Below are 21,967 nucleotides of genomic sequence, written 5' to 3' on the forward strand. Positions count from 1 at the left end.
CTACCACTTAGAGGACGTGACCTATTAGTCGGTCAGCCATTCACCCGAGAAGACACCATGCGATGTCAATGCAGATAAAACATATGGCAAGGCAACAATTCCTCTGTAGAAAATGGCTTATTTTTGAGGTCCCGGTGCTGGAGCTTTGAGGCAGTTGTTTTTACAGGGTGGTCTTGGTAATATAACCCCTTTAAGGCTATAGACCCACGTTGTGGAAACGCAGTGTTTTTTTGTTGCAGATTTTGCTGTGTTTTTTTATACTTAAATATAAGAACTTCCTATATATTTCTTATTCATTTTGTAGTCATTCTTGGCTTTGGATCAAAAACCGCAGCAAAATCTGCAACAAAAAGAGCTCAGTTTCTGCAAAGTGGGGCCTCAGTCTAAGGAGCTTTTGTAGTCTGACATCAATAGGGAACACTAGAAGATTGATGCCTCTTCTTGAGTTAAAGGGAGTCTGTCACCAGTACCCAGCATATCAATCCAGTCTGGCAGACAGATAGGTTAGGGTCACCAGAACCCAGTAAATCACCCCAGTCCGCAGAAAGATAGGTTAGTTTCTCCAGAACCAGCATATCAACCTAGTCCACAGATAGATAGGTTAGTGTCACCAGAACCCAGCATATCAGCCCATAGATAGATAGGTTAGGATTATCAGAACCCAGCATATCACACAGCCCTGTAGATAGGTTAGGGTCACCTGAAACATACAGTCTTTCCCCATTGTGAATCACGGCCTCCATTGCTGATATATCGCTGTTTTTGTTAATATACAAGTAAGCTCTTTGGAGCAATGACAACACCCTCATTGCTCCAAAGTGATAAGCAGCCATGCTCTCATTGCTCCAAAGAACTCATTCGCATACTGACAAAAATGATCTCAGTACAAAAGCAATAACAAGGGGAAAACACCATTGGATTTAGGTAACCTATATATCTGTGGGCCTGGGTAGATATAGTGGGTTCTGGTGACCCTAACCTATCTATCTGTGGGGCTGGGTAGATATAGTGGGTTCTGGTGACCCTAACCTATCTATCTGAAGGGCTGGGGTGATATGCTGGGGTCTGGTGACCCTAACCCATCTATCTGTGGGGCTGGGTTGATATATTGGGTTCTGGTGACCCTAACTTATCAATCTGTGGGGCTGGGTTGATATATTGGGTTCTGGTGACCCTAACCTATCTATCTGTGGGCCTGGGTAGATATAGTGGGTTCTGGTGACCCTAACCTATCTATCTGCAGGGCTGGGTTGATATATTGGGTTCTGGTGACCCTAACCTATCTATCTGCAGGGCTGGGTTGATATATTGGATTCTGGTGACCCTAACCTATCTATCTGTGGGGCTCGTTTGATATATTGGATTCTGGTGACAGATTCCCTTTAATGGGGTCTGCAAGTGCCAATTCTAGGATCCCCATTGCATATCCTTGCATCCAGTATAATTGAGTGTATATAGATGTATCAATATACAGTATATATGTCACGTTTCACTGTATTAAGTATAAATAAATTAAATATGTCTATTCTACTTTATATACTGTACAACAAGATGGGATTATCACAGGTTACAATGGGTATGAGGCTGTTTATTCAGCAAACTAATGTATTATATCAGATTCCATTAGACCATAAGTTCCCTCGCTCTTGTATCTTCAGGCTTGGCTCCTTCACCTTCCATCGACCATCCTTGTAGATAATAATTAAAAATCTTTAGCAACAGTCTTGTATAAGCCCTTATACCCAAGCCTTAACATGGTTATTCCATTCCCTGACACAGCTGCACAGCCCACCCTCATCGTACCACCGCCAACGAACACCCTTGTATAGTGCTCTGGTGTACGGCTGGAATAGCATGAAGAGACGTAGGCGTCGGGCAAGGCCACAGTACACCGCCATGGCCAGCACGATGAGAGGAGACATCATGACAAAGCCCAGGATGATGAGAGCCGAGGAGCTATTGTCATCTAGAAGGGTCCTGCAGTAGGAGGCGTCAGAATGTAGGACCTGGGTGAAAGACAAAAGACAAAAATCATTATGTCACTCAATGCATAGCTATAAGATACCAAATATTTTTAAAAACTTTTGCAAGTTATCAAAGGGGTGGAAAAGGATTTGCCAAAATATATCAGAGAGTCGAGAATGGGCCAAAAAAATGTAATTCCACATATGACACAAGACCGCTGAATCCCGAATCCGCAGGGGTCACGTGAATGTATAGCACATCAGGTAGCCAAACCAGCGGGGACAACCTGAGTCTTGATTCTGGAGAGCAAGCAGGACTTTCTGTGGTTTTGGGTGGAACCTGGTTGACCCCATTATAGTCTAGAGGTCCGCAAGTTTTCATGGGTAACCTCTTTGGATTAGGCTTCCGTTACTTGGGTCCCCAAGGGGACCTAACGAACAGAAAACCTCACGTCAATAATATATTGGCAAGCAAAAGGTTGGGGCAATGCACCTAGTAGAGTACACCGAGGCCATATGGAAACATACCCTGTGGTTCTCTATTATGGACAACAGTGGCGTAACTTGTGGGGGTCGCACCCAGGTCCGGGAGCCTTAGGGTGCCCATAAGGTGTCTTTTCCCAATATGGGGAGACCAGCACTATAAATACTATACCAGTATTAGAGATAGTTCCTGGTAGGTTGGGGATGAGGACTCTCTTACAGATTTTACATCTAGGCCTAGGAACTAAGATCTAAATAGTCAACACGTAAACTAGTGAATGTCAATTCCGTAATAAATATGGTGACGGTGACAAAACCTCAGATTATAAAACCAGATTATTTTAATTGATGAGAGCTGAATTGTACCGGAAATATCATTAGACTTGTAAATGAGGCTCATACAGAACCATGAAGGTGACTTGTGTCGGAAGAGTCGTCCGAAACACAAAACTTTTCCATGACATGCTAGTATTTCACTGTGAGGTTTACTGCCGAAACTAAACTCGTGGTCACATGATGGCGAAGCATATTCTGTATTAACTACGGATGTCGGCATGGTTGTAACATTGATTCAGTAGATTTGCCAAGGTCAGTATAGAGACGATGAATAAAAAAGGACTCTCCCTCAGCGAGGCAGTAAGGGAACAGGTTCTGAGGGCAGTCGTGCGAAAAATTACACAACCAGCGGCGCTTTAATATCCCAGTCTCTAAGTGCTTTTAAAGGTCAACTCCTCTTTGAACTCTCACAAGCCGTCTGTCTCTCCCCTTCCCCCCACCGCTCCTAAGTGACAATTTAGTATCACATTAATTGCAAAGGAATTTTTGTTTTTTTCAAACAAAATAGGGAAAAAAATGAATAAAACATCTGTTCAGATCCGTCATCGTGAGATCCAGGCAACATGTCCCTGTTGTTGTAATACGCCCACATGTTCTGCCCACCAGCCCAGACAGATGGGATCATTCCAGGGTTTAGGATATTATATCCACCAGAAAACCTGCCGTGTAATTCAGAAATGGTTAAAGTGTAACTCTGACCAATCCGGTATTGCCTGGGTTAGGGCACTCTCCTACCGCAAAGCTGTACTGACTAGGGTTCTTCAAGGTGTATATAGCAGGGTCTTACAGGGCCTGCATGCTCAAGACTAGGACGGTGGATGATGGTGAAGAATCCTTTAATCCAGTAGGTGTTGACCCACAATGTTGCTGAATAGATTTAGTTTAGGTTCCTCCTAAGTGCATTGTCCCCTGTTTTTAACACTTTAAACCCTGCATAAGACTCTGGTGTTTGCAGCAGATAGCTCTTGGATTAGTCTTCATCTAGTGATACTTGACCAAGACAAATCAAGAGACAGTGGTGCATGGCACTGAAGGGACAAGAAAGAGGTGAGTCAAGGATCAAGGTCAGGGCAGGTGGCACCGGTTCAGTGTCCATGTACAGGTCAAGATAAGCAATAGTTTGAAAAACAGATCAATAGATCCAGGATCAGTTAATAGGTAGGGTCAGAGGATCAGGGTCACAGCAGGTTGCACAGATTCAAGTCAAAGTAGACAGTGTCAGATTGGGATGTTTATGGTCCACCAGTGGGATTGAATATAGGAACCCAGCCTACTACTACTGGTGTACAAGCCATAACTGATACAGGGCACTATTTATAAGCAAGGACTATTACATATAAAGGGGGCTAGTATACATAAGCAGGGACTATTACATATAAAGGGGGCTAGTATACATAAGCAGGGACTATTAGTTATAAGGAGGCACTATAATCGATGTGGGGTGCAAAAATCTATTAGGTGGTTCAAAGATGATCATTTGAATGGTGTGTGATATGGGAGCAGAAGGGAGGAATTGTTAAAAGGACGGCCACTAGAAATACTGCCTCCTAGTAAGTCAGTGGGTCAGCACGGTGGCTCAGTGGTTAGCCTTGCAGCGCTGGAGACCTGGGTTCAAATCCTGCCATGGACAACATCTGCAAGGGGTTTGTATGTTTCCCCGTGTTTGCGTGGGTTTCCTCCCACACTTCAAAGACATACTAGAGATGAGCGAGTACTGTTCGGATCAGCCGATCCGAACAGCACGCTCGCATAGAAATGAATGGACGTAGCCGGCACGCTGGGGGTTAAGCGGCCGGCCGCCGTCAAAGCGGAAGTACCAGGTGCATCCATTCATTTCTATGGAGCGTGCTGTTCGGATCAGCTAATCCAAACAGTACTCGCTCATCTCTAAGACACACTGATAGGGAATATAGATTGTGAGCCCTATATGGGACAGTAACTGTCAATGTCTGTAAAGCGCTGCCGAATATGATGGTGCAATAAAAATAAGCATAATAAAATATGATGTTATTGTTGGTATGTTATTATTTGAAGACCTGCTTTTAATTTTGCTTAGGGCCAAAGTTTGTCTAAAACCATCCCTGATCATTGCATTACCTAAATCCCGTACTACATACTGCATAGCAAGCAACAAAGAATTCTTAACATCAAAAGCTGATCTGCGGAGGTGCTGGCCGCAGATGTAATATTGATGGCCTTAGGGCAAGCTATCAGTATTAGAAAGTTGGATGAACCCTGTAAAGGGGTTGTCTAGGAATTGGACCAAAAATTTTTTTTGGTATGTCGGATGACTCCTTTAAGTAAAGTGAGTCTCAGCTAATATAATCTAGAGATCTGCAAACAGTCCTGATTCCCATTAACTTGAAGCTCCTGGGGCCAAATGAAACATGTGATGCAGGACCCTCTACCTGCCTATAACTATATATTTTACTAGCTTTTACCCGCGACTTCATCTGCGGTGATTTGAGAATTGGGCGGACACAGACGTGTGAAACTGTAAAAGTGCTTTAAAAATTTTGGTGGGCTAGCAAATGTGATGTGATGTGTTATATTGTGTATGTAGTGATACAGACAATGTGATGTGTTGTATTCTGTATGTCGTGGTACAGACAATGTGATGTGTTGTGTATGTAGTGATACAGACAATGTGATGAGTTGTATTGTGTATGTCGTGGTACAGACAATGTGATGTGTTGTATTGTGTATGTCGTGGTACAGACAATGTGATGTGTTATATTGTGTATGTAGTGATACAGACAATGTGATGTGTTATATTGTGTATGTAGTAATACAGACAATGTGATGTGTTATATTGTGTATGTCGTGGTACAGACAATGTGATGTGTTGTATTGTGTATGTCGTGGTACAGACAATGTGATGTGTTGTATTGTGTATGTAGTGATACAGACAATGTGATGCGTTATATTGTGTATGTAGTAATACAGACAATGTGATGCGTTATATTGTGTATGTAGTGATACAGACAATGTGATGCGTTATATTGTGTATGTAGTGATACAGACAATGTGATGCGTTATATTGTGTATGTAGTAATACAGACAATGTGATGCATTATATTGTGTATGTAGTGATACAGACAATGTGATGCGTTGTATTGTGTATGTAGTGATACAGACAATGTGATGCGTTGTATTGTGTATGTAGTGATACAGACAATGTGATGCGTTGTATTGTGTATGTAGTGATACAGACAATGTGATGCGTTGTATTGTGTATGTAGTGATACAGACAATGTGATGTGTTGTATTGTGTATGTAGTGATACAGACAATGTGATGTGTTGTATTGTGTATGTAGTGATACAGACAATGTGATGTGTTGTATTGTGTATGTAGTGATACAGACAATGTGATGTGTTGTTTTGTGTATGTAGTGATACAGACAATGTGATGTGTTGTATTTTGTATGTAGTGATACAGACAATGTGATGTGTTATATTGTGTATGTAGTAATACAGACAATGTGATGTGTTATATTGTGTATGTCGTGGTACAGACAATGTGATGTGTTGTATTGTGTATGTCGTAGTACAGACAAATGTAAATGTGAGTGAGTAGAGTGAGGGCTACTCCTGAGGTGACAGTAAGGAGTGTGCAGGCAGGTTGAGGCAGGAAATGCCAGGCAGTGTGTGTGAGTCTATAGCTGGGGCTAGGAGTCCGGCTTTTGTGAGTCTCCTGCTAGGAAGCCATGTTGTTTAGTGGCACCAAAAGTAGCCTGTGACTCAATCCTAAGGGAAAACTATGTTTGTGGAAAATTGCACGCAAATCCGTCCAGGCGTTTTAGCGTGATTGAGGAACAAACATCCAAACTCCCAAACATCCAAACACACAAACTTTCACACTTATAATATTAGTAGGATATTGATGGTGTCTTCTTATATGGCAATTTAGGGCCCCTAAAGGACACCAGGCCCGGAGTATATCCGCCACCCTGCAGCGATGCCCATGAATTGTACAGTAAAGCAGTCAAGCTCTATGATATTTCTATATATGAATAATATAATACCAGATGCCGGTCACGTTTGATAATGTCAGCGCTCTTACATCAGGGAGGCAAGAAGAGGACATGAACTTAAATACACTGGCGCTCGCCCTGCAGCCACAAATGCGTAAAGTGTCTCCAGACAGTGATATTCGCTTTCATTCATCTCCACCCGGGGGGGATATTTCTCATCGGGAACATGAAGTATAAAAGTTAATTATGTCTCTAATCTGAAAAATGTCATATTTGTGTCATCAATACACTTTGTCATGAAGACGTCTACCCGTAACGTTATATGAGCTGCAGCGGCGGTGGGCACTTCATGGCCCACAAAGCCGTAATAATTGAATTGGTACAAAATGTGAAGGGACATTTTGGAGGAAAGGAAAAATTCACCTAAAAATTAGCCTGCATATATAATGCGGTTTGGGTTTTTTCCCCAAATATTGAAGTCGTATTATCATTTTTGTAAAATTTCCCAGGGGGCGGCCATCTTGGAGGGATATACTTTTTAATGCGTTGTCTGTAATGTGTGCACTTTATGGAACAGAGGGCCGAAATGAATGGGCTCAATTGACAACTATCCTCCATTATCCCCTTACTCAGACTCTTATCTCTCATAATACCTGAACATGTATCCAGTTTAGTACATATGGAGAGGGGAGGGGGAGGAGGAGGCTGCTGCTGCAGGGAGTTATCTGACTTTTTGCTTCATTCTACTCAGCGGTAGAGCGTTATCTTACTAGATAGAGTCAAAAGTGCAATATTAGTTACTAGAGAGCTTGGCAGCTAAAGTATGTGTGTCTTTTCAAGCAGCCCCCTCCTGTCCATAGACTTCTATTTTAGTAACCTGATAAATTAGGTATAAAGCATTTTTAATAGACTGTGTATTATCCATTATGAACAGTAGTTTTGGTGGTAAGCAGGGCAGGCTCCAGGTTTTTGGGGGCCCTTAGGAAACAGAGCCACAGTGGGTCCCTTTGTGGCACAATTTATATGGCAGCAGTAAAGGGTGCCGAAGATAAAAACAACCAAAATTGGGAAGTTTTTGCCCTTTTCGACCTGTTGGAATGTTGTAGGTCTTCCATAAATTCTGTAGCTACAATTGATTTGCCCCCACACATATAATGGTCCCTTATTCCTCCATACTGTATAATGTTTTCCTTATGCCCTGATGCAGTAAAATGGTCCATTATACCTCTATATACTGCCTACATTCAGTATGATGCCCCTTTATGCCCCATATAATGGCCACTTATGCTCCATACAGTACAATGGCCCCCTTATGGTACAATGCCCCAATATAATAGCCCCTAATACCCCCATAATAGTAACCCCTTATTGTCCAATATATTGGCCCCTTACCTTATGACCCCATACAATACAATACAATACAATACAATACAATATACCATATAATGCCCATTAAAGTACATTACCTCCTTACTCCTTCATATAATAGCCTCCTATGCCCCTATATAATATAGTTCACCTTTATTTCTTCCCACATACAATGGCCCCTTATAGTAGGGTGCCTCCTTAAACCCTCTTATAATGTCCCCTAAGCCACCATGCAGTACATTGCCCCCTTAAGTCTGACCCCCTCTGCATGCTTTACGGTGAGAGCATTTCCTAACATCTCGGTCACTTTCCCCTTCTTGTTGGAAGCGTTCATTGCAGAACTCAAGTGGGCCCCCCAGACTCTCTGGGCCCTGGTGCCTGTTCAGGTTTCCCACTTCTGAAGGTAAGATTTAACACTTGGGGCCCCACATGGCTTACAGGGATAGCACTGTCGCTGTTCTGGAGATTGCAGCATATAAATTATATCTATGGAAATGCTGATGGTTTCCCTATAGGTATAATGGAAGCAGAAAGTCCGTACATGAAATCTATCTGTACATTCTATAATCCTTCATTCCAGGTTACATAAGATGGGGTACAGTAAGTGAGAGCACTTAGATCTTTTTGTAACTTCTATTGATGTCAGTGCAAAGACGGCCATAAATATATATACCTGACCTCACCTCGTGACAACAATGGTGAAAGTCCAAGCTAACTGATAACGGCATAGAAGATATTGTAGACAACTGCTGACAACCCTTTACTTTCACCCGGTGCTGTCAGACTTGACGTCTTCTAAATACTCAGACTTTAGCAGGGTTGTCAGCTTTGACAAAAGACTTTCTTTGTTAAAAAGACCTCTTGTTAAAAGGGGAAAGACAGATTTATCCAGGTAGTGACCTCCAGATACCGGCTGCGATGGCTGAGGATACCTGGTAGTAAGGGATAATCGTCCTGCAGCGCCACCATGTGGGAGATTTGGGATTACACTGTTTCCTGTAAAATCAATAATGTATCTAAGCAATGCATGGAAAGGAACTGAAGTGTCAGCACACATTAGATGAGCACCGATTTCAGTAGGATCTCTATATCCCAAATAGTAATTTCTAAAAAAAAAAAAATACTTAATTGAATTAACATGGCAATATGTAACCAGCAACAAGTAGCATTGTCTTCTGGTAGACACTTGGTGTCCATTATGGAAGGATCCTCTGGCACTCCACTAGGTCAACCTGGACCTAACAAGCAATGCCAGTGTTAAACATCCAAGAACTGGGCCACCAAAAATGTCTTGGTTATGTGGCTTCTTATGGTGACATTTCAGAATATACCATTGATGGGAGTCCATGAGATACCCAGTAAATTATCCTTAAAACTTGTTGCCTGGGATAGATCCGGTCCAGACCTTCTGGGCATGGGAAATCACTTCTTCTGGTCACTCCTGCTCTATTGTGCAGTAGTGGGTGGCCAGCAGACGTTAGGAAGAGAAGGTGCCAGCTACCCAGAAGAAGTGAAGTCCCTTGCCCAGAAGGTCTGGACAGGAAGACAGGTAAGTATGATGGGGGACGGTTGAGTTAGTTAGTTAATTAGTTAGAAAGGGCTAATAGTGGATGGGCTAGCTAGGGAAACAGGGAGGGACGTGAGTGAGAAAGGGAGGGGGAGGGAGTGAGAGAGGAAGGTGGTGTGAGTCAACTTTGAGTTAAGCCCCAGCTTCAAAACACTGCTAAAGGTATTTGGGTGCACTTATTAACCTATGAATAGCACTAACAGACCTTTTTTTTGCCTATATAAGACAAATTCTTTTCCTGTTCAATAATAATAAATCCAAACTGCCTTCCACCACGTTACAAAATTTACCAAGAGCAAATAGAGGTTGAGTGCTTGGTCCCCAAGGTGTCTTCTTAAAGAAATGTTTGCATTAACCAAGGCCAACTATCTGACCTCATATAAAGCAACAAAAATCTAAACTATGTAAGGTATTAGGAATGTAAAGAGGAAAAGGTCTAGTTGGTGGAGGGGGAACGAAGAAGTGTGGATTGAAATTAAATAGGGCGTTGGGTCTACAATCCCGGCTGTCACCCCCATGTCCTGATTTCATGACTTATTACATCAATGAGAGGAATAATACAACTATTTCCATCAGGGCAGGAACGAGTCTATCATCTCGGAGGAAACAAGAGGCTCTTTCTTCCATTTGATGCCATCACAAAATTGCCTGTAATGGTCCCAAGTCTTACAGATGACTGGGCTTTGTATTATCCCAGGGACACAAATATCAGACCCCACAGTCAGATGATGGAATGAAGTTTTTCTCTGCTGTATTTTAGTCATTACATCTAAAAGCCCAGAAGATGAAAGTGCTAAGAGAGCCAGAGAGCGGTTTGTGCCTGGAACGTGTCCAAAGACTGCTGAGACTGATCAGTATCAACAGCGAGGTCAGAGGGTCCTTATTGTGTAACGGATTGTAAAAATGACATTACCCTGTGCTTTCTGATGGCAGTGCCACAATCACAAGTAAACATTCCTTATCCCAGCTATCACTTGTTCAATTATCTTAGGAACAGACCCGCAGAGTTTTTGTATTATTTCAATTTACTTCCCAAAAATGATATTTATATTGTACCTTGTAGAAGAAAAAGACTAAAAAGTCACCAGACCGCAACATAGCAACCCAGCCATGCAGATAGATAGGTTAGGGTCACCTGAATAACATGGTGTTTTCCCTTGTGAATTGCTGCTTATGTTGTGGAGATATTGGAGATTTTCTCAATAGGCAAATGAGATCTTTGGAACAATGGAGGTGTTGCAGCTTACCTCTTTGGAGCAACAGCAACACCCCTAGTTATTCCAAAAAGAGCATCTGCATGTTGGCAAAAACATCTCAGGAGCAGTCGGCAATTCACAAGGGGAAAACACTGTTTGATTCATTGTAACCCTAACCTATCAGGGCTGGAGTGATATATTGGGATCTGGTGACACTAACCTATCTATCTGCAGGATGAATTGATATGCTGGATCTGGTGACCCTAACCTATCTATCTGTAGGGTCCTGGGTTCTAGTGACCCTAACCTATCTATCTGTAGGGTCCTGGGTTCTGGTGACCCTAACCTATCTATCTGTAGGGTCCTGGGTTCTAGTGACCCTAACCTATCTATCTGTAGGGTCCTGGGTTCTAGTGACCCTAACCTATCTATCTGTAGGGTCCTGGGTTCTGGTGACCCTAACCTATCTATCTGTAGGGTCCTGGGTTTTGGTGACCCTAACCTAACTATCTGTAGGGTCCTGGGTTCTGGTGACCCTAACCTATCTATCTGTAGGGTCCTGGGTTCTGGTGACCCTAACCTATTTATCTGTAGGGTCCTGGGTTCTAGTGACCCTAACCTATCTATCTGTAGGGTCCTGGGTTCTAGTGACCCTAACCTATCTATCTGTAGGGTCCTGGGTTCTAGTGACCCTAACCTATCTATCTGCATGCTGAGTTGATATTCTGGTGTCTGGTGAGAGATTCTGCTTGCTTTTGTACATAGCCAGATTACGGAGGCAGCATCCGGCTTCTATCCACCTTCTGAATCTAATGGGTCTCCATATTCTGCCCAGGTCTGTTCTTCTGATCTGACCTGCCAGACATCTTCTAGTTTTGTCTTGGGCTGCCAATATTTGTCTGGGTAGTACATTGCTCCCCTTTGCACTGCTCTTGAGGATTTTTCAGCAATCCTATTCTTCCAGGATTAGGTGGATACCTGTCTATGTATAATTTGTTCAGGGGTATAGCATAGGGGGTCCCCTGAGGGGACCACAAAGGTCCATCTGCCTTATAAAATATAACCAATACTCTAAATGGCTCGAGATGGGTAAGAGCCCTATAATAATTTTGCATTCTCCCAGGAGCTTCAAGGTACACCTCTGCATGTGGCTCTCTTTTGGTGTGTAAGTGACTCGCTCCCCCATAACTCACATAGACTTTTTTGATAGGACCATGGACATTCACCACCACATTTGACTTCAATATGGGTCAAGTTGGATCTAGGTCCTATAGATGTGTCTAAAAACTAAGTTTTTGTTGTGAAATTCCACTCCTTTCTCACTCCTTTCTCACTCTACTCTTAGTAAACGTTGATATGACTAGCTTGAACATACCCCTCACCCCAGACCTCATAACAAATGGACAGAATTCCAGTATCATACGTATGCCTAAGAATGTCCAGGCTTGACTTCACAGTGATATAGTAATGATGGAGATGGATGAGCCGATGACTGGTCACATTTACAGGAACACAGAACACATCATTTATCAAAATAACCCCAGAAAGCTCGGCTTTGTTCTTGTGAGCCGCCTACTGCTATTCTGATACATGGTGCCCATTATGGAGATAACCACAATGGAGACAATTATATCTAGATAAGTGCAGTAGAAAGCAGCATAGCCATCGGATAAATAAAGTAGTAGCCCCCGGCTTCAGGCAGGTGTAAGTAACATGATGCAATAGACACATATCACACTATAGCCTGTACTGGCCTTACCAATGGTGAATTTGATACAATACCGTAATATAGTGCCCAGGGCAGTAATTTACAATGAGGTGTCACATTCACAAACATATGCTGTACTATGATGCAGGAAGGACAGGAACTATGCGGACTGTCCCTGATAGAACAATCTCTGAGGAGGTTGAGGACAAGTTCACCATCCAGGGTCCTCCAACCACTATCTGGCTCAGAGATTCTTACCACTAGGATGTTCCCCTGGAGAACACTACAACAACCCTCATACACTGTCCCCCTCTGTACTACACCAACCCTGAGGAGATCTAGTAGAGATCCTTGACACCTTGACTACAACTACCATTACTCCCAACCTCCTAGCCATCATGCCATGAGGAAGGAATGATGTTCCGAAACGCGTAGCTGCTGTACAACTATGTATCTACTCCTACTCTCTATGGTTGTCAGAGGAATATTTTTATGGATACGGAATAAAAGCTATATTTTATATATCGCCTGGTTGGTGCTGGATTTTATCCTTTTTCATCCTTTGCTAGGATGAGCTTGTGGTTAGTCTTTGGTTTTCACAGGTCAGACTTGAGTTCCTCTAACTGGTGCCTCCTCACGAAATTGAGAAGGTCCTGGTAGTACCAAGGAACGTCTCATTTGCAAGGGTGGGAGTTGCCCTCCATAGAGGTAGGGGAAAAAACTACCATAGGACTTCAGAGGTAAGTACCTTCCAGTACAGCCACCCACTGGGACTTAGGGAGTTGAGGGAGATATAGGCCCAATACTCTGGCATGAAGGGTCAGCGCTACGTGTGACAAGGGCCGCCATGTTGCTCTAGGAAGTACAAGAACTCTGTACAGAATAATGTTTAGTTCTATTCCTTTGTTACATTGTATTTTTTGTATATAACTTCAATAAATTGCTTCATCCTCCTTGTTCTAACTTTATAACAAGCAATATAGAGCACCAGCAGCTGACGCTCTCCTGGGGAAAGGTAAATACTCCGCCGTCTTCCCCGGTAATGCATTGTGCACTTCTCTCCCCAGCTGGCTTTTTGCATTCAACAAATGTTATTGTGTCTTTCTATTTAGTCAGTAATTGGTTTTCCTGATGCAAATATTACTAGAACTATTATCACCTCTATTATGACGATCTTCTGTTAGATTATTAAAAGTCAAGGTTAGAACATCTGCTTCCTACCCCAGGACTCTGCGACTAGTCAGGGAAATGGTTATTTGAAGTGTTAATGCGTGAAGGCGACCTGCTGGTTGTGCGAGATCCCGGGCAGAAGAAGCCAGTCCTGTTTACAGCCAAACATAAAGTGGATGATTAAAGAGTTTAAGGGGTCACTCTATGCCAAAGTCTGCATTTAAGGTCGGCATGAAATCTATCTTACCCTAGTGCCTTTATATGCCATTTAAAACCTATATAATATAAAAAGGGCCCGTTCGCACGGCAGATGTTCACACTGAATTTGAGATTGATTCCGCCCCATTCTGCCTCCCATTGATTTCAATGACAAGCATGGATTGAAGCAGGATCCTGAAAAAATAAGCGTCCTGCTAAATCTTGCTGCATAGTCCGCCGTAGAATCAGGCGCAAAATTCACGGCGCGAGACACTACGTGGATAAACCTCATCTATCTGAGCCTGATCAGCAGGTGAAAGCCATGATGGATTCCAGAGCGTTGGAAATGAAAGAGGAATTTGTTTATTTCCTTTTGATAAAAAGCAGCCCATGGTCATATGATATACAGTTCATTGTCGTGTGATATATAGTCCATTGTCGTGTGATATACAGTCCATGGTCATGTGATATACAGTCCTGTATATCACACAACTATGGACTGTATATCACACGACTAAGGACTGTATATCACACGACAATGGACTGTATATCACACGACTATGGACTGTATATCACACGACAATGGACTGTATATCACATGACTATAGACTGTATATCACACAACAATGGACTGTATATCACACGACTATGGACTGTATATCACACAACTATGGACTGTATATCACACGACAATGGACTGTATATCACACAACTATGGACTGTATATCACACGACAATGGACTGTATATCACACGACTATGGACTGTATATCACACGACAATGGACTGTATATCACACGACAATGGACTGTATATCACATGACTATGGACTGTATATCACACAACAATGGACTGTATATCACACGACAATGGACTGTATATCACACGACTATGGACTGTATATCACACGACTAAGGACTGTATATCACACGACAATGGACTGTATATCACACGACTATGGACTGTATATCACACAACAATGGACTGTATATCACATGACTATGGACTGTATATCACACAACAATGGACTGTATATCACACGACAATGGACTGTATATCACACGACTATGGACTGTATATCACACGACAATGGACTGTATATCACACGACTATGGACTGTATATCACACGACTAAGGACTGTATATCACACGACTATGGACTGTATATCACATGACTATGGACTGTATATCACATGACTATGGACTGTATATCACACGACAATGGGCTGTATATCACACAACTATGGACTGTATATCACATGACAATGGACTGTATATCACACGACTATGGACTGTATATCACACAACAATGGACTGTATATTACACGACTATGGACTGTATATCACATGATCATGGACTGTATATCACACGAAAATGGACTGTATATCACACGACTATGGTCTGTATATCACACAACTATGGACTGTATATCACACGACTATGGTCTGTATATCACACAACTATGGACTGTATATCACATGACAATGGACTGTATATCACACGACTATGGACTGTATATCACACAACAATGGACTGTATATTACACGACTATGGACTGTATATCACATGACCATGGACTGTATATCACACGAAAATGGACTGTATATCACACGACTATGGTCTGTATATCACACAACTATGGACTGTATATCACACGACTATGGTCTGTATATCACGCAACTATGGACTGTATATCACACGACTATGGTCTGTATATCACACGACTATGGACTGTATATCACACGACTATGGTCTGTATATCACACAACTATGGACTGTATGTCACACGACTATGGTCTGTATATCACACAACTATGGACTGTATATCACACGACTATGGTCTGTATATCACACGACTATGGACTGTATATCACATGATTTTTATCCAATGGAAAAATTGAATGACAACAATCAGAAATCTATAAAAACAAAAGGAGTTACTACAGAAACTACATTGAGAAATTGTGTAACTTTTTATTTGTTGAAATTTATATGTACATTTTATTTGTTGAAACTGGACAATCCCTTTAAATGCAGTGGCATAACTAGAAGCTCCCCTTTAAAGGGATTCTACCATTAAAAATTTAAAAACAGCATTGTAAGCGGCCATTTTCTTGTGACCTGTGGGCATTGGGCAGTCGGCTTTGCCCTAGGCCCGAGGCCTAGAAGTTTGAAGCCACTGCCGGAAGAAGACGTGGTGAAGACCCGTTCCAGAAGAAGATGGAGGCGGCGCTGGAGAGTTCTCTGGCAGCATTGGGGACGCCCCCAGTGCTACGAGAGAACTCATTTACATACCGGCGGAAAACGGGATTTTAACCGAACGGCGGCGCAGAGAAGACGTCTAAAGGTAGGAGACGAATAGCCTTTCTTAAGGCTATTCCGACGTGTTAGGGAGAAAAAAAAAAGTTTTTAATGGTATAATCCCTTTAAAGGGAATCTATAGCCAGGGTGAAGTATATTAAACCGACAGCACAGGCTTACCTGAACATAACACCTTATATCCCATGAAAATTTGTGCCTTGGTTTCTGAGATATTCACTTAGTTTGTCACATGTTCTAATATGGCCTCCTTCCCCCTTCCCCTCTTCGAGAGACAGACCCGGCCCTGTCTTCTCACATTGGCATACTAAAGCAGTTTGGAGCAATGGCTCCACCCTCAGGGCTCCAGACAGCTCATTTACATATTGTCAAAGTAATGACTATCACAGCAAGGGAGGCAGACTATAAATGTGAGACCCAGTAACCAATATTACAATGGGGCCGATGCGCTTTAAGTTACTCCTATAGGTAAAGTATTTTCCTAATATGATATATGGTATTCTTTTAGGGCTGCATAGACTGAAGTGTAGATGTGTTGGATACAAATTTGACACTTCTACTGAAAACTTAAAAAATATTGAAAGCCAAGGTGATGGTGGAAGTAAATCTGAGGAATTGGAAAGAACAGGACACTGTCACTGCAGCAAATAAGAAGTAAAAATATATGAGTTAGCGCGCTATATCCAGCCGTAAATCCTAGAGTCCTTCTATAAGACGTGGCTGTTGCTACCCCCAATGTACCGCTCAGCGCCTCCGAGTGCAGTCACAAAGAGATATGCACCGCAGAATTTGTCATCACAAGGAACGGAGCAGTCACTGGGGAGATGACATGCACAGGCACCCAGGGATTGATGTCACCAAATCTACTGAATATTTACAGGACCAACGCTATACTGAGTATTCGCCATGTGATGTTGGAAAGCGATGAAATCTGAATCCAGAAGATCATAAATTATAGAGAATGTTACAGATAGACAAACAAATATCTAGGGTATGTGTAGTATAGAAGTACGGCCATGTGGTACTATGTGCGCCACGGAGAGAAGTGGAACTACAATTGGTGCAAAAGGTTCATGGAAAGAACAATGAAGGGGAAAACAGGACTCAAAACTCAGCACCATATTACAGTTATATTTTGGATGGAAATGTAGCGCCCCACAGAGTGGGTCACTACAAATGTCATCTTATGTGATCTATACTGTGTACTGTGAAGGTATAGTGAGATCCAGTCAACCTGTTAGCACACACAAAGTTCCACAGCCATTATCCCTTCCTTTTAGGAAAAGGGGTGGAGCTACAGACTGGAAGAGGGTCTCTCTCTTTCAGTTCCAGGTCAGAGAGTGCAGGAGAGAGGAGAGGTGTGTGGAGGTGCAGTGCGTGCTGCAGCCGCATGGTGTGCACAGCACAGGAGGCCAGAGACCTGCAGAGGTGAGACAAGACCTTGCAGGGACAGAGCTGCAGTCATAGGACCATCAATTCCTAACTAGTGTAAGAAACACTAAGAACATTGAGAGACTCACTGGACTGAGGCCTAGTGAATGCAAGATTCCTGGAGGCTCAGTAACATACAGAGTTGGGGTGAGTGTATCCAGCATCCCAAAGAACTCACGTTAGCTGCTGTCCAGAAGGGGTAGCTACCCAGTTGTAATTAACCTTTGAGCACCTGGAACCCAGGACCAGAGGAAATCTATTAGGCTGTATTCACACTGAGTAACGCTGGCGTTTTTTGTGCTTATTTTTGCACATAGCGCCGCGTTAACGCCGCGTAGCACCGCGTTAATGCCGCGTGTACGCCGCGTTAATGCCGCGCTATTTTGCGGTGGCGTTGCCCGGCATATACGCGGCGCTACGCGGCGTTAACGCGACGCTATGTGCAAAAATAAGCTCAAAAAACGCCAGCGTTACTCAGTGTGAATACAGCCTTAGAGAGTTTGAGCAGCAGTGGAAGGCTGAATCCTACTAATGGTAAAAGGGAAGACTGGCATCTCACTATACTGGAGCAAGGTGAACCCTCCTGTAACATCTGTTATCTCCTGCTGACTACAGAAGTAAACTATAAGTGTTTGGTTAACCCCTGTCTGGACTGTGTTCGTTCATTGATCCTCTGTTACTCCTCCTGGAAATCTCCCCTTCCTCACCTATATCATCTGGCCCTGGGACCTGCCCTGGTTGGGGAGGGTATAACATCTGGTACTGCATCACCACCTATTCCCAGAGGCCCTATCTACAGTGCCCAGCTTCACCTCAAGCCGAAACCCCAACTGGCGTCACGACAAACTTTTATTTTTCTTTATTTTAATTTCATCCATTTTTGCTTAAAACTCCCCTTTTTCAAGGCGCTGCCGCCCCCGGTGTCGGCCTGCTCGCACCGTGAATCTACATAGGCCGAGCCGGGGCGACTCAGATAGATAGATAGATAGATAGATAGATAGATAGATAGATAGATAGATAGATAGATAGATACTGTAGATAGATACGATAGATAGATAGATAGATAGGAGATAGATAGATAGATAGATAGATAGATAGATAGATAGATAGATAGATACAATAGATAGATAGGAGATAGATAGATAGATAGATAGATAGATAGATAGTAGATAGATAGATAGGAGATAGATAGATAAATACGATAGATAGATAGATAGATAGATAGATAGATAGATAGATAGATAGATAGATAGATACTGTAGATAGATACGATAGATAGATAGATACGATAGATAGATAGATAGATACAATAGATAGATAGGAGATAGATAGATAGATAGATAGATAGATAGATAGATAGATAGATAGATAGATAGATAGATAGATACAATAGATAGATAGGAGATAGATAGATAGATAGATAGATAGATAGATACGATAGAGAGATAGATAGATAGATAGATAGATAGATAAATACTATAGATAGATAGATAGATACTGTAGATAGATACGATAGATAGATACTATAGATAGATAGATAGATAGATAGATAGGAGATAGATAGATACTATAGAAAGATAGATAGATAGATAGATACAATAGATAGATAGGAGATAGATAGATAGATAGATAGATAGATAGATAGATAGATAGATAGATAGATAGATAGGAGATAGATAGATAGATACGATAGATAGATAGATAGATAGATAGATAGATAGATAGATAGATAGATAGATACTGTAGATAGATAGATAGGAGATAGATAGATAGATAGGAGATAGATAGATAGATAGATAGATAGATAGATAGATAGATAGATAGATAGGAGATAGATAGATACTGTAGATAGATAGATAGATAGATAGATAGATAGATAGATAGATAGATACTGTAGATAGTGATACAGATGATAGATAGATAGAAATATATTTATATAGATGATAGACAGATAGATAAACTCCAGAAAGGGTGAAGAAAAGATAGAAGCATTATTCACTTATATGTGTAACTTTCATTGTCTCTCTTTGGAGCAGGACTGAAGCCTCGCACATATACTCCTCCATGTAGAAACAACATTACATACCGTAACCCAATTGTACATCAGAAACTGCATTATAACTTATTAGAAAAATGTCTCTCTCTCCACTCCTATGAAAGACTCTTCAGTCCTCTGAAAAATCAGATTACATGTGGAACTCAGATATTTCTGGAGAGTGAAGGTGGAGGAACCAAAGTGATGGAAGCAGAAAGAGAGCCCAACAGTAACTGCTGAAGTCTCTCGTATGTCTGGTAAGTAGGTTACCGAACACTGGGGCGAGATGGAGAATACATTAGTACCAGCAGCAGTAGTAGTGTCTCCATGTCTCCATGCTCCTCTCCCTGCTTCTGCTCCCTTCTCTCCTTCCCTCTCCATAGATTTCTATGAGCAGGTATAATCTAATCTCCTTTCTCTATACAGATTAATCAATTCAATCTAAATTAAGCATTAAGAAGAGTGGAGAAAAGAGCCTGATAAGTGGAGAAAGAAGCATTTTCCTCTAGTAAGATACAAGTTTTTTTTTTTATACTCAGCCGTACTATTGATTTATGAGAAACTCTTTAGAATTAGAAGCTCATTTTATTAACACAATAGTCAGTAGGAGACCGACTGTTGTAAAATGGATTCCGTGAAGTTTTAACAAGAGCAGTGGAAATACAATTCAGAACAAACGTACATTACGAACAATGTAAACAAGTCTCCTATGGAGTTATTACAGAGCATTCTTTATCTGGAACCATCATAAACATGTTAATCTGTCTATAGGGAACCCTGGCAATTATCACATTATCACAAATCACTCTGAGGACCCGACTGCAAGAGATTTGTTCATTTCATTCATGATGAAGCATCCTGTTTGCTTTCGCCAATGCTGGGAATTGACGGCTCCCAGAATATAACAGTCTATTACTTTTTATGAGCCGCTATTATATCTGCTTCCCTTAGTTTCTCATCGATGTAAAGGGCCATTAAACATCAACATTTCTTATTTCATATATATGGAAAAAAATATCAAAATGCTGAGTGTAACTTTGCTATAACTTTGCTTTGTGACCTTGATATTACTTTTAAGCTAGGGCATCTTCTTGCTTCTAAGGAGTCAGCGTATACGGTTGAGATAGGCCACAAATAAGAAGGTTGTTCTGTTAACAGAGAGCATTCTTATAGCAGAATTTGGTTACAATCCTTAAACTATGGATCTTAGGATTCTGATTCTTGGCCTAAGAACATAATCTGCCAGGAAATAAAGACTCTGACTCTGTAGCTTGTGTGAAGCTATCTATATGTCTTCCAAGAAATCAGTTTATTTTATAATACCAGGCGTTACAATTTAAAACTAGGGTGTGAGAATGGTGCCTATAGGGCATCGCTTCCAATCAGAATCGCTATAATATAGGTTTCATAGATACATTTGAATGACTAGTGTTTAGAATTTATGAATACCTTATCCTGGCCAGATAATACCAGGCCTACTAGGGTATGGGAATGGTGCCTATAGGGCATCACTTCCAAACAGAATTGCTATAACATATGATTCATATATACATTTAAATGACTAGTGTTTACAATTTATGACACCTTACCCTGGCCAGACAAAGAAACGTATATTGTTTGACCCTACGTGCAAAGGGGGAGCTGTGTAAAAGACTATCTGGCATCTATTATATAGTGATCATACAAAGGAGTCCCAAATTCCCAATGAAGTGGAATTAAGTTTAACCTTATAAACCATTCAAACTACTTTATCGGTGTCCAAAGGGTCTACAGAACCAATTGCTTGAGGAGCTGACTAGGTGAAGCCTCCATTAAACACATGGCGAAGCAAGAGAATACCAACCACTACAAAGGCGATGGCAACCTAAATTACAGCAGACCAATCGTCAGATACCACTATATGTTAGAAAAGATGTGGCTGGTGTACAGGCTATGAAACTTTTTGTAACTAATATTAAAGAGACTACCAGAGCTCATGAGACCAATGGGTTTAGGAGCTAAGCTCAACTTCTGCCCACCTAGTCTAACTAGACACATAAAGTAGAATGAGATTTGAGAATAAGTGGGGGAGGAGCTTGTAAGGCTAGGTGGGTGGAGATTAAATAATCACTTCCACAAGTGGAAGGGGAGGAATGGGATGAGGGTTTGAATGGGATGAGGGTTTGGAGTGATCCCTGAAAACTACCCATAGATTTTACTGCAGACACGTCACCCTGC

At 41.8% G+C, this 21,967-nt stretch overlaps 1 protein-coding gene across 1 annotated transcript in view; it reads right to left on the minus strand.

The window, feature by feature from the left end:
* Positions 1–1,204: 1,204 nt before the first annotated feature.
* Positions 1,205–21,967, minus strand: part of TMEM278 (transmembrane protein 278) — a 129,475-nt gene continuing 108,712 nt past the window's right edge. The window contains exon 2 of the mRNA XM_075277672.1: positions 1,205–2,006. Within this exon, the coding sequence (XP_075133773.1) occupies positions 1,737–2,006 (270 nt within the window). The 3' untranslated portion in view covers positions 1,205–1,736. The remainder of the gene's footprint in view (positions 2,007–21,967) is intronic.

This window comes from Leptodactylus fuscus, chromosome 6 (genome assembly GCF_031893055.1).
Source record: "Leptodactylus fuscus isolate aLepFus1 chromosome 6, aLepFus1.hap2, whole genome shotgun sequence".
Taxonomy (NCBI): domain Eukaryota; kingdom Metazoa; phylum Chordata; class Amphibia; order Anura; family Leptodactylidae; genus Leptodactylus; species Leptodactylus fuscus.